This window comes from Schistocerca serialis, chromosome 11, assembly GCF_023864345.2.
Source record: "Schistocerca serialis cubense isolate TAMUIC-IGC-003099 chromosome 11, iqSchSeri2.2, whole genome shotgun sequence".
Lineage (NCBI taxonomy): Eukaryota > Metazoa > Arthropoda > Insecta > Orthoptera > Acrididae > Schistocerca > Schistocerca serialis.
In genome coordinates, this window is record NC_064648.1 from 139,272,541 (window position 1) to 139,286,621 (window position 14,081).

General features: G+C 38.8%; 2 protein-coding genes across 2 annotated transcripts; one reads left to right on the forward strand and one right to left on the reverse strand.

The window, feature by feature from the left end:
• Positions 1-5,053: 5,053 nt before the first annotated feature.
• On the forward strand, positions 5,054-7,397 carry LOC126426785 (uncharacterized). Its single transcript, XM_050088780.1, has 3 exons — positions 5,054-5,624; positions 5,828-5,953; positions 6,877-7,397. The coding sequence occupies exons 1-3, from the start codon at positions 5,355-5,357 to the stop codon at positions 7,348-7,350; spliced, it is 870 nt and encodes a 289-aa protein (XP_049944737.1). The 5' UTR covers positions 5,054-5,354; the 3' UTR covers positions 7,351-7,397.
• A 2,365-nt stretch (positions 7,398-9,762) lies between these two features.
• Positions 9,763-13,737, reverse strand: LOC126426783 (uncharacterized). The gene is made up of 4 exons (XM_050088779.1): positions 13,399-13,737; positions 13,156-13,290; positions 12,907-13,054; positions 9,763-12,822 (listed from the first exon to the last, which is right to left on the reverse strand). The coding sequence occupies exons 1-4, from the start codon at positions 13,647-13,649 to the stop codon at positions 12,049-12,051; spliced, it is 1,308 nt and encodes a 435-aa protein (XP_049944736.1). The 5' UTR covers positions 13,650-13,737; the 3' UTR covers positions 9,763-12,048.
• Between the last annotated feature and the right edge of the window lie 344 nt (positions 13,738-14,081).

Genomic DNA, 14,081 nt, shown 5'->3' on the forward strand with positions numbered 1-14,081 from the left:
CAGTACGAGGAGAAAAGAAGAAAGGTGGTGAGGAGTCAGTAGACGAAATGCCCAAAAAAGAGACTGCGACGGTACAGAGACGTGTGGGAGATGGATGCTCCCCACTTTTAGCCACGAAAATGTGCAAAATGAAACAGTAGATTCCTCCGATGCGAGGCAAATGAGTGAGCCAGACTTCAGGGGTGCAGCGGAGATGTTTAGATTTAAAAGATGTGCACAGCCTGTTGTTTCGGGTCGAGTGCACAATTTACTAAGTGTGAGTGCGGGCGAGGCTGAAGCAACGATAAGTGAACAGAGGGCAGCAGAGCATGTAGCTCTGAGCAGAAACAGGGGTGAGAGTGTAACTGATATGATACGCGAGTTGGGCTGAGAGTCACTGAATCAAAGGCAGTCTTGATTGAGGAGAGATCTATTTACGAAATTTCAATCTCCAACTTTCTCTCCCGAATGTGTAAATATTTTGTCGACACCCAACTACGTAGGAAGAAATGATCATGATAATAAGAGACAGCAGAGATCGAACGGAAAGATTTAGGTGTTCTTTTTTCCCACGCGCCATTCGAGAGTGGAATGGTAGAGAAGTAGTATGAAAATGGTTCGATGAACCCTCTGCCCAGCACTTGAGTGTGAATTGCAGAGTAACCATATAGATTTATATGTAGATGTGATGAGTTTCATATTTAAATGCTTTAGGTATTCAAACCAAACAAAGAAAATTACGCACCACGTGGAGTGTAGAACCACCGCCCGCCGGCACACACGATGGTCAGTCTACGACCCTGTCTATCACGCCACGCATGTAGTTAACGCCTCCCTTATTTCTGATACATGGTCCTACTCGAAAAAAAGTCAAAAGCTGATTTTTGTCTGTAATCTTGTGAAGAGCATTAACTACTTGTTTCTCGCCATTAACGGTGTTCCACGCGCGTGTTTCACTACGAAGCAGGAAGCAGTGTCGTCCATTTTCGCGGTACGTATGAACAGCGAGACAATCAGAGCACAAGTACTGGTTACAGAGACTGTGACTGTACACAATTTTGAAGATAAAAGTTACGTAGGTAAAGTACGATTAAGATAGACGTTGATGGCTGTTAATACGTCAGAATGTCTGAAAGGTTCTTCCACACTGACATAGTAATAAGCTATCGAACACTTAAGTTGGACCTACTTCCAAGAGCGGAGCACCACCAGTGGTAAGAGAGCTACGGCTGATGACCAGTCATCCCGCTTGCGTTTGTTTACATCTGGTTTGCTCTTATGATGAAGTACATGCTACATACGAACCCCGTAGCCCCACCCTTTATTTCGCATTCACGTTCATTGTCCTACCCGTCTCACAGGCATACCACCTTACTCCACACCAACCTAGACCTCTCGCTGTGCTACGGAGTACTGAAAGCTTGTTCCCAACAAATAAGTAGGAGTCTCAGCCAGATATGTATTTTTCCTCATAGACTGAAATACTCTGTTGTTCAAAAACTGCGTAAAAATGAGGGGTCGACAGAAGCGTCCGATCCCACGCATCGGCTTTGATCCGTGACGTAAGGGTGTTGTGTGTCGCGTCACGACGGCGCGGAGTTTGGTTTGTGAGTGTGGCATGTTTGTAGATGTCATCGTGTTGTGGTTTGTTGTGCTCTCTGGTGGTATGTTCAGGGTTTTCGTTTGTGTGGTGTAATGTGCTCAGTTTGCTTTTGCTCATTATCCGGAATTGTTCGAGTGTCGGCTGTGTTTGTGGTGGAATTCGTTTCAGTGAGTTAACGATTTTGTGTGAAGGTTAATTTAGTGTTCGCTATACATCGTGTGGTAATTTTAGTAAAATTAATCGGTTGTTTTTGTTCAGGAATGGATATGACGGATAAAATTAACAGTGCGCAGATCAAGGGAAGTGTTCGATCCCAATGTATGGCTGTGTATGTTGGTATTGGGAGATGTTTTTGAGCTATATAGGCCGAGGAACGTGTTTGATCCTAATTTATGGGATCGAGAGCTGCTGTTGAGCTATATAGGTCAAGGGAAGTGTCCGATTCCAGATGATATTGTGTTTAGTGGTATTTGGGGAGTTTTGTGTGGTTTTGTATGGGGGTGGGCGTCTAAATTCGTTTATATTTAGTTTGCCCCCCCACCCTGCACCCAAAAACACCCCATTTCCCGCGCTTGTCCCGTTAGTGTCATTAGGCTTTTTATGGAAAGTGTGTGTGTGTGTGTGTGTGTGTGTGTGTGTGTGTGTGTGTGTTTTTCGATGTATTTTCGTCCTCAATGTCTACGTAACGACTTTATATGCGCCATATTGGAATCGTGGTTTATGGTCCTTTCCGCCATATTTGTGACGTCAAAGCAGACGGGCGGGATCGGACGCTTCCGTATTTCCAAAATGGGGATAGGTCTGACGCTAACAACTACCAGCCAGTCTCACTTCTGATAGCTTTATTCAAAAGTCTTGAAAAAGTTATGTATTCAGGAGTAGCATCACGTACCTGTAAAAATGAAGTACTAACAAAATGTCAATTTGGTTTTCAGAAAGGCTTTTCAAGAGAAAATGTTATAAATATGCTTTCACTGATCAATATTAAATGCACTGAATAATCAAACATCACCCATTAGGATATTTTGTCATCTCTCAAAGGCTTTTGATGGTGTGAATCATGAATTTCTTCTACACAAGCTTAAGTATTGTGGCATGAATGGGACAGTGCACAAATGATTTAATTCATATTTAACTGGAAGAATGCAGAAGGCAGAAATTAGCACTACAGATTGTCTGCAAAAATGAGCAGAGTCCTTTAACTGAGGAGGTATCAAGAATGGTGTCCCACAGTCTTGGGTCCCTTACTGTTCTCAATATACATTAATGACTTTCTACTCTATATTCATGAAGATCCAAAGCTAGTTCTTTTTGCTAATAATACAAGTACAGTAATCACACTCAAGGAAATTGTAAATAATGTCTTTCACAAAATTATTAAGTGGTTCTCTGCAAATGGACACTCATTAAATTTTGAGAGAAATCAGTGTATGCAATTCTGTGCAGTAAATGGCGTAACACCATTGATAAATATAGGCTATGAAAGCAAGTCTATTGCTAAGGCAGAGTATTCAAAATTTCTGGATGGAAATGGAAATGAGCGTTTGGCGTCATTGGCCGGGAGGCCCCCCGCGGGGCAGGTCCGGCCGCCATATCGCAGGTCTTATTACATTCGGCGCCACATTGGGCGACCTGCACGCCGGATGGGGATGAAATGATGATGAACACAACACAACACCCAGTCCCTGAGCGGAGAAAATCTCCGACCCAGCCGGGAATCGAACCCGGGCCCAGAGGACGGCAATCCGTCACGCTGACCACTCAGCTACTGGGGCGGACAAAATTTCTGGATGTGTACACTGATGAGAAATTGAATTTGAAGAAGCATCAATGATCTGCTGAAATGATTAGGTTGAGCTACTTATGCTACTGGGGTTATTGCAAAATATTGGTGATGAACATAATTAAAGTAGCCTACTATGCCTATTTTCATTCACTGCTTACACATGGTATCGTATTTGGGGGCAACTTGTCACTAAGAGGAAAGTATTCATAGCATCAGGCTAACAGCTGGAGCCCACCGAAGATGACCTTGCGGACATTTATTTAATGAACTTGAGATATTCACAGTACCTTCGCAGTACATATATTCATTTATGACATTTGTCAATGACTCACCCCAATTCAAAAATAACAGCAAAGTGCATAGCTACAACACTAGAAGAAACGAAGATCTTCACTACTCTGGATAAAATCTCACTTTGTCACAAAAAGGTGTGAATTATGCTGCCACAAAAATATTTGGTCATTTGCCAAATAGCATTAAAAATCCGGCAGATATCTAAACAACATTTAAAATAAAATAAAAGTATTCCTGAATGACAGCTCCTACTGAATAGATGAATCTTTAGACATGAAGTATTAACTATAAAAATATTTACTATTTTGTGTAACGAAAACTTATGTTCAAGTGACACATCCCACATCATTACGAAATGTATTAATGCTCTATGCAACAAGGATCAATGTATGTACGTATCTATGGATGCAGGCTAATTTGTCAACAAAACTCATTTCTGGAAGGTGGCTATCGTATCAGCCCTTCTTTGTGGAAGTTTGTCTACAACCACCTGCATTGCTGTTTTTCATTTACTTACACAAAAGACGATGAAATTACTCCCAAGGTATTAATGACAAGAGATCCGCTTGCTGTGATATAAACTGTGTATTCCTTTCTCTACGCAACAGCAACACACTTTCTACTGTAGGCAACTACAGATGTAACAATGCGTTCTTCTTAAAGCCACAACAGTTTAATAATTCCTTATTTCTCGTAATAAAGTATTACTCAGCAGCACCCGTTTGGTTTGACAAGAACATGTATGTGAATCTTCAGTTTCTCCCAGCTTACTTTTTGATGGAACAGTCCACAGGTGAACTGCCTGTTCGTAGTGTCCGACGGGCACGCTATGAACCGAAAGTACAGCTATGGACTGTTCCATCAAGAATATATATAATAGTTGAGTTCTGCAGTGCGATTTGTAACTGATACTCTGTATTTTGATATCGTTCTGAGCAATGACAAACACTTGTCAGAAAGGATTCTGAGGATGGCTGGTTTTACTGCAAAAATGTTTCAGTACTGGTCCTTTACGTGGGATACTGCTTCACTCGTCCAGATACCCCCTTATCAGAAAACCAATTACTTTTTTGGTAAGTGTACGGCACAGTCACTGCCTGGAGATGCACGATTATTAATAGAAGTGAAGACTAAGTACCTAACGCCGGGAATTTTGACAACTTTTCTAGCAAGAGGATCAATTTTAGGTCAACGTACTAATTCATTAATTTCTGCACTTACACATATAGAACAAAGACGAAATGGAGGGTAACATTATCTGTCTTACTGACTACCCAACAGACTACCTTGTCACCAAAAAACATTACTCTAGAAAAGTGAAGATATCGAAATTAAATGGAACAGCGTTCTGTACTAAATCACATTTGCGTGACTTAACGTGCTGACGATTGCTAAAGCCCGTCTCACACGGAGCAAGATTCGCTGCAAGTTTCCTTGCTGGCTCGCGCGACGGCTGCCTCGCGGGCTCCGTCGTCTGCTAGCGGGCTACCTTGCTGGGAACCTTGTAAGATTTCCAGGATGGATCCGGTGCTATTTTTCTTGCAAGGTTCCCTGCATGCTACCTGCGTTGGCCAATCATGAGACGTTTCGTTTGTGACGTCAGACGCGGAAAGCTTGAGCTGGAAGCCTTTGTTCATAGTTCCTTTTCTGCTGTTGTGAGGTGCGGTAGGAAGTTATTATAATCATTAAATAATGGCTCCGCAGTGGTCCAAGGAAGCAATTGAAACTTTGATATGTGCTTATAGGGAAGAACAGTGTCTGTATGCAGTGAAAAGCCCAAATTATTACAATAAACACTTGCGTGCAGAAGCACTCGAAAGAGTTGCAAGTGCCGTGTGTGTTGTTCGACCGTACACGACGAGCAAGGAGTGCTACAGTAAAATGCACAATCTACGAACTCAGTTTAAAGTGGAGCACGCCAAAGTAAAATCAACGAAAAGCAGTGGCGCTGGGATGAACGACGTAAGTACGAAACTATGAATTTTGTGTTGAATGTAGAAACCTACTACTTGCAAAAATCTGACACATTTAAGACTATTTCCTAGAAATATCACACTGAATATTCACCCGATTTTTGAAAGCACATAATCTTGAATGGTAATAGATTACGATGTAGCTTTCCCACGTACATTTTACTATGTTAATATGAACTTACAATTTTTCAGATATACAAACCATCTTTATGGTATTACGAGAAGTTAATGTTTTTGGCGGATCATTGTTTACCACGAAAAAGTACAGCCATAGGCCTGACTCAACATTCAATGACTGAGGACAATGAAAGTGAAGAGGTAAGTTACCTATTTACTTAAGACAAAAACTGAATTTCATGGGTCTTAGACACATTATAAATGCAATTACAATACTGTGCTCCACTGTCGTAGTTATTCATACAAAATCATGTAGTGGGTAGTAGTTTTGTAAAATTACTTTTGAAAATGAGGTTATTTGTTCGAAACTATTTAAGAACCATAGTAAACCCTGAAGGGAGTATTTTTTAAATTTTTTAACCTTTTAAAAATTTGAGCAAAGTAGCCCTAGTGTGGAATAGGCCTAATTTGCTTGTGGATAGGTGTCAGTTTTCTCTGTGGCTTTGATATGGTTTTATTTCTTCTGTATGATTCCCAGTCTTCATCTGAACTTCCTCATCTGCAATTTGTTCTTATGATAGGTCTTCATCACTAGAATAATCAAGCACTGCCTGGTTTCTTCCTTCTATCAGGTTGTTTACTGGTACCTTTTACTAGTTCAGAAGCGTTTTGTGAAATTTTTAGCAAATGTTCCATTTGTTATGCATTACTGGAATTCTTTCAAATTTTGTGTGCATTGTAATTTGCATATTGGTGTGCTCTTGGCTTTTGTTTGCATTCATACCCACTGTAATAACACTAATCTCGTAAGCAGTATTCCTTTCAATGTGTTATGATTCATCCCAAGTTGCTTCAGGTGTCAAAGACAGCAATGAAAATATTGTGGAGCTATTTTGATCAAATTTGTCAGAGGGAAAAAGTTCCCTCAGTTTCCCTGAAATTGGGGCAAAGAACACCCCCCCCCCCACTTTTATAATAACAAAATATAGATGTTACCCCTTATGTAGTAACTGTCTCTTACATTATTTACAAAACTTCAGTATGCTCAACTGTGCATTGGTATGTTATGCATTTCATTCAGTTATAGTATTGCAATAAATTTCAGAACGTTTTGCAATTTACAGACATGCAGTCTCTCTTCTCAAAGTATGGATATACAACCATCACCACATCAAAACATCGAAGGCTGTTATAGTCTTGATGTGGATGTGATGAACGATGTATGCATTGGGGAACAATGTGGAGATGCAGCAGCAGCAGCAGCAACAACAACAACAGCACCACCACCACCACCACCACCACCACGACCACATGCCACTCAAAGCAGGGATGGAAGAAGAAAGAGGCCTGGTGATGTGTACATGAGTGCTGTTGAGGTCATAGCTAATAAAATATGTGCCAGCCAAGACCGCCAACAACCTTCGGCAGAGCTGACTATGGATAGCTGCATGATATTCATTGGTAACCTTGCAAAGGAAATCAAGAGCAATGAAATAAGAATGCAGTTAATAAGAGACCTTGTTAATGTAACAACAGAGGCAAAACTTAAAGATCTGCAGATGCAAATGCAGAACTCGAGTGACAGTGAAATTGTGTAAGTTTGTGATTTTCATAATGTACAGAAAATAAATGGTATTTAAAATTATTTACTTTATTCCTTTCTTCCAAGTTCCCTTTAATTTCCACTAACAGCTTGGCCAACAATATCTTTATTTGTTGTGCAACATACAGTAAGGAATTATGCCAGTCATTGAATTATAAAATTGTCATTCCATTACTTCATTTATGTCATTTACTTATAGCACATCATTCCACTGCCATATGAAATATTGATAAAATAAACGTTTTTTCCCTGCTGTAAGACTTCTATTTATCTCAAACCTGAAATTTTATGAAAGGCTTAAGAGAGAAAATTTAATTGTCTCTGAAAAACAAATTTCAGCCTTTTTTCAGCAATGGTATGACTAGTTACAAATAATTAATCTTCTACTAATGACATAAATTCTATTGAGGTGGATTGATGTAGATATTTGTATAGTTCTTCTGAGATTTAATATGTACATATGTTTACAATGCTTTGTTGAACTGCTTTGAGAAGTCTGTTTTAAGGGTAACCAGAAACAAATGCGAGAAGTGTTGTAAGGTCCTTTGTCCACTTACTGCACTTAACATGAAAATGGAGATTCAAATTTAAAGGTAATATTTCTGCTAATTGAATCAGAAATCAGTTGTTTAGCAAGATCATTTTTATGATTTATGTGCATATCCTCATGGAGATGAACAGCAACTTTACCGACAGTAAATGCACTCTCAAACATTTAATGGAAATTAATGGTAAAAGTCTAATGACAGATGCAAAAAGGGAAACGTAGATAAAGAAAGCTGTAATGTTGACTCGTGAAGTTTCTAATAATCCTAATGTTAGCTGTACTACCAACATATTTCATATTAAACCATTTTTTCAGTTTTGAAAGCAATTTTCCAGGAAGATAAATTAAATGCAATACTAAGATATCAAAGAAACCTTTGTTCATGAAGTATCAGCATCTTCGCAATAAGAAAGTGATGTATAAGAAATAACTAGAACAATTATCAATACCAATTTCGAAATTAAACCGCTAATATTGTTACATTCACTGCCATGGGGTTCCACTAGCCGAGGCAGAGCCTTGGCTATTTCTGCTAGTGGCCACATTGCAGTCAACATAAGAGACTGCCAAATAAACCATATAAGCTATGTCTAGTAAGAATTGTAAAATAGTTCAAAGAGTAAGTAAAACATTACACTGATGCAGGAAAGAGGACATTCAGTGAAATAGAACTTTCTCATTGTCTGAAAGGAATGACTAAAGTAAAATCCCTGTAACATAATTATATACTAGCAAACCCAGAAATGCTGGACAATTGTATAATATGTGTGGGAATTGGATACACATCTTTAGCACCCCTCTCTCCCCATCCTTATCTTACCACTGTATGATCTTGAGCCTTGATTGGAATGTCTCAATATGAGTAAGTGCATCCATTGAGATAACTGGTATACAGGGTATTCTAAAGACTTCTGCTACTGAGTTTTTGAGGACAATAATTTCAATGACATTTCACAATTTTAATCTGCATACGAATAGGATTACAAAGTTTTCTAATCATAACCCACAAGTGCAACTGGCCTCTTTCCTGTAAATATGATTGCTATGATGAAAACTTAGCAGCACATTTAGTATATAATTTGATTGTACATAAGTAGGAAGATTTATGATAGGGGAAACAACTTGCATAATGGTAGACATGCCAGACTATGTTGGTTGAAACACTGTGTGAATAGGTTAAGCTGTACATTTTCACAGCATACCAATTTCTTTCTTACAGTAACTTTATGCAGAAAACCTTAAGACATTTATAAAAAAAGAGGAAAAATAGCCTATGTCAATATGAATGAGAGTATCAGATAAAAATACAAAACATATTGGTAAAGATCTTGCTATAGACTTTTGGTAACACCCCACCCCCTATCTATCCAGATGTTCATTAGACAGTGTAAAAATTTGAAGCAAATTACCCAAGTACTTTGAGATATTTGGTAACAACATTATGCAGACTTGCCTATGTAGTAGCATAGCCTGCATGAAAGCTTTGCACTCAACTGTACATTTAGATCAGGCTGTTTCACGAGAACAAATTAAAATATGCCGTTTTGAATCCAGTCGATAGTAAGGATTTCTAAAACTCTGAGTAGGTAAATTACTTCAAGAGTATCACCAATAAATGCAGTAGTTGAGATATGTAGCCAATCATAGTATGAATTTCAAAAGCAGCATGTACTTATGTGACAAATAAAAGCAGCTGGAATCTTGTGATATCTAATGATATAATTGTATTTAAGAAATTGAATACAGTTAAAATATCCTGGGATATTTAAATAATACACAGAGATGCAAGTCGTCTGCATGATAAGTAATTACAATAGGAATTTAACATGATAGGAAACAGGAGTAAAATAAGCAGTAACATTTTTAACCAATTCTGTTTATGCATTGTATTTGCCTATTAAAATTTAACAACTGTATCAGAGAAATACATAATGTGACACACTCGTGAATGAAGTCCGCCGTGGCATTTTAGACACATCATCCCGGTATTCACCTTAGCGACAAGGGGAAACCACGAAAACCCAAGTCAGGATGGCTTGATATTTACTTAGTAAACAAATAATCCCATAACATATATAATGGCTATAATGGCTACAGTTAGCTCAATCCCCCCCACACACACACACAGTAAAAAATGTCTTTACATCGCTGCTTTGTTCTGTACACTTTTTAAATATGGACACATGAACTGCAACAGTATTTCCTTCAGAACACTTCACAAGCATTCTTGAACGTGAATCCTATCATGTAGTTGGTGTATCGGTAGCAGCATCTGGAACAGAAAATCAGAAACGAACAGCAGAAAATCTCTTACACACAAAAACAGACACCTATTGTCTGAATAGAAATATAGACAATATTCTTGAATACATGCATACTGATTAAGAAAGTTTTATGCAACTGATAAAAAAATGCACATACTTTGTAGCAGCCATCTATGACAACATTGAGACCTCATAAATGCCTAAATATATTCTCAGAGTTGTACATAGTTCTCTTAACCATATATTGCTTCATTATTCTCTTTGCAGTTTCAAACATACATCAAAATTAATAGAAAGTAGGTAATTGTTCTTACACTGCTAAAGGAGGCTAGTGATAGTGTGCCTGAAAACAGGAAGCAAAATTTAAGGCTGTTCAGACCACAAAAATTTTCAGTTGGCCTTCAGTGTAGCATTCCCCTTTCAGTGATGTGAGGAGCTGCCAAAAATGACATGTCCCATCTTGATAACAGGATTAGATTAGGAATGTGCAAGTTGCCGAAGTGGCATCACATCAAAAGAAAGGCACTTTGCCATTGTGCCACACAAATTATTATTATTATTATTCAGTTCTCACGCAGAACAGTAGCAAAGTGGTGTCTTCTAGTTACTAGTATTTCAAACGCAAGGAGTCTAAAAATCAACTGGTTTACAAACAGGAGTACAATGAACCAATTTTAACATGTTGTTCTGAGACTACCAACATCATTCTATAAAAAAAAGAGGTTATCAAAAAGTAGTAGCAACAAAAATTGGTGTGCAAGGGTAGTAGCTAATATCTGACTCCATGCAGAAACATTGTTTCACAAAGGTTGGGAATCACTGATACAGTGTTAATGGAAGTGGTTAATAGTGATATGGGATAACATCATCCCGACACTGTAAAATACTGTAATCCTGTGCCAATATCTGAAGTGAATAACAGGGGATGAAGACTCAAGACAAAGGTGGGAATAGAAGTATGTCTACCAGTGTGGAGCCAGTTTTCCAAGCAGACTAAAGTTAGAGCACGGTGTAAAGCAGCAAATTTGTGATCCAGAGTTATCACTAAATGCTGTTCCATGTCCAACCAAAAGTGAACAGTAAAACCACATTTGTATTATAAGTTACCTGGAACAGACAGTACTTAAATTAAAGAACACTGTACAATAGGGGTTAAACAGATGAGCCAATCCAACTGTTAAAATAGTAACCTCATATTTTAGAGGTTGGAGCAGGCCCTATTTGGCCATCCTGATTTATGTTACCCCTCATCAAGGTTCTGTCAAGGCCACAACCAACCAGCTGTCCTATCCCAAAAGCATACTTATATGTACACATATATGTATATTTACAAACTATGTTTTCCATTGTATTATGGTGACAAATACCAGATAATTTTAGATGATCCTTCGATGAATGAATAAATAAGTAAAATAAAAATAAGCATATAAATCCAAGTGCTATCAATCAGAAAAAAATATTGTGCAGTACCTTACTACCACAAATACAGTCACCACAAAATTATCTTCCAAAACTGTTAATTTGGGATACATAAATGTGTAGTAGGTCTTTCCATACCTTCTTCATAACCATCAAAGAAAAATATTATTTCATAATAGTGGCTCTCTACATGTCCCAGGTAATTAATTGTGGAGCTGTTATACAAAATAAGATCAGATTTTTCCAAGGTCTTGCACAGGTTCCAATCATTGCTTGAGATACATATAAATTTATATTTCTCTCTCTCTCTCTCTCTCTCTCTCTCTCTCTCTCTCTCTCTCTCTCTCTCTCTCTCTCACACACACACACACACACACACACACACACACACACACAGTCAATATGCCAAAGGACTGAAAATGAAACAATGAATAAGGTAATGTTTCAGAAACATAGTAAACCATTATCTGTTACCTTCCTGAACACACCTTTCCTGCCATGGAACTCTGCCAACAGTATTGAAATACCATGTCAGATGTTGTCTCACTTCTCTTGCACTGGCTGCACTATGATTTGCACCCTGAGTAGCAATGCCAGGAAGACATGGTAATTCATCTACATTTGGCGGGATATATCCTTGAGAGTTTCTGGCAAGTACAAAATTATGTAGCAAACAACACACTTTTGTAATGAGCTCTACTTTGGAAACAGATAGTGGAATAGTCTGCAGCAAAATTCTGAATTTGTTTGACATTATGCCAAAGGCATTTTCCACAACTCTACGTGCTCTACAAATTCTGTAGTTAAAAATTCTTTTTTCAGGTGTCATGTCACGTTCAGAATATGGTTTCATTAAATTTTCCTTTAACGCAAAAGCATCATCTGCCACAAACATGTAGGGAACACAGATGTCACTACCTGGAAGTGGAAACTTTGGTGGCAAATTTAATGAACCATCCATGAGTTTCACGAACAAGGCACTCTCTCTGAATATTGCACCATCATTCATTCTTCCATTTCTGCCAATGTCCACAAACAAAAATTTATAATTAGCATCTACTAGAGCTAAAAGAACTATGCTGTCGTGACCTTTGTAGTTTCTGAATGATGAACCATCAGAGCGCAGAGGCCTAAACTTGACATGTTTCCCATCAAGTGCTCCAATGCAATGCGGGAATTGCCAGAGGCTGTGGAACCCATCTTCTGTTACTTTCCACTCGGCAGGATCACGTGGACACTGCAAATTAAATTTTACTTCACAGTCGTGCCGTACCAAGTAGAAAATCGTAGCAAATACTTATAGCATTTATCTCGAGCTTACCTGTATCGCATTATCTCCTAACACGCTTGCTATGGCCATCAAAGTCTCTGGTATCATACGGGAGAGCGTGTTGTTCGCTATTCGTGTAGAATAGGCCAAATCTTTGTAAGTGTTTCCGGTCGCTAGGAAACGCAGTGTGACAGCAAGCCTAGAGACGCATATTAAACATGTCTCAGATTGATCGTAAAATTACAATGGATTATAAATAAAAATTAACTTTCTGTTTCGAACATATAATAATGCACTTACCTTTCCCGCGCCGTAATTGCCTGACGCATCACAGTGTCTTTCTTCTGAATCAAAGGCGAAACCATTCGAAGCAGTTCTTCAAATACCGATACATCCATTCGAATAAAATTTGCAAAGGATGTGCGATCTTCTATCCTATAAAATAAAGTCGTATACAACATTCATTATTGGTATATTTATAAAGTCAAACAGTAATGAAATGGTGATACTTTTCAAACAAAAGTAGGTGTTATGCGAACTAACCTCAACTCTTTATGAAGCATGGAGAGCACACCTTTCCCAGCGTTTCTCCTCTTAATCCAGTTTTTCGTCCATTCTTTCTTTCTTCTTCTCTCAGTAGCATGTATTTCTGCATCGTTTAGCACCAAAAGAGCTAATAATGCCAGTTTGCTCTGAACATCTGTACCTGAAGCAGCCATCTTCGTTCGATACAACACGCAGCCGATCACAACACAACTTGCTGCCGATCTTGCACCGTGGGAGAGCTTCAGCATGGAATATTGCCGGCTCCCTTCCCTGCAAGCCGGCAGGCATGCACGCCATCTCGCAAACTTGCGGCGAACCTTGCTCCGTGTGAGACGGGCTTAAGGCAGGACTGGGAGAAAGACGCGAACAGATTAGTTGCACTAAATTCGGCAGTTTTCCTGGAGCTGACTGCTTCGGGAAATACCGGATTCAATGCTCCACTATGGAACTGTCAAAATGCGTCTCGTTTGGTTTGATTTCAAGCCATTAGGAGTAGGATCAGACTGTCCCAAGGTCTACGCACTATCCTGACGGAAAGTAATTGTTTAATTCCTCTATAGTCAAAGTTGCCATAGCACCTTATCTACTTGCACAAGCAGTGTTCCATCATTCTGTTCTGTTATTCCTAACAAGCAGAATAATCCTTTTATGGATCACATGTGTACAAATACGAACCTACA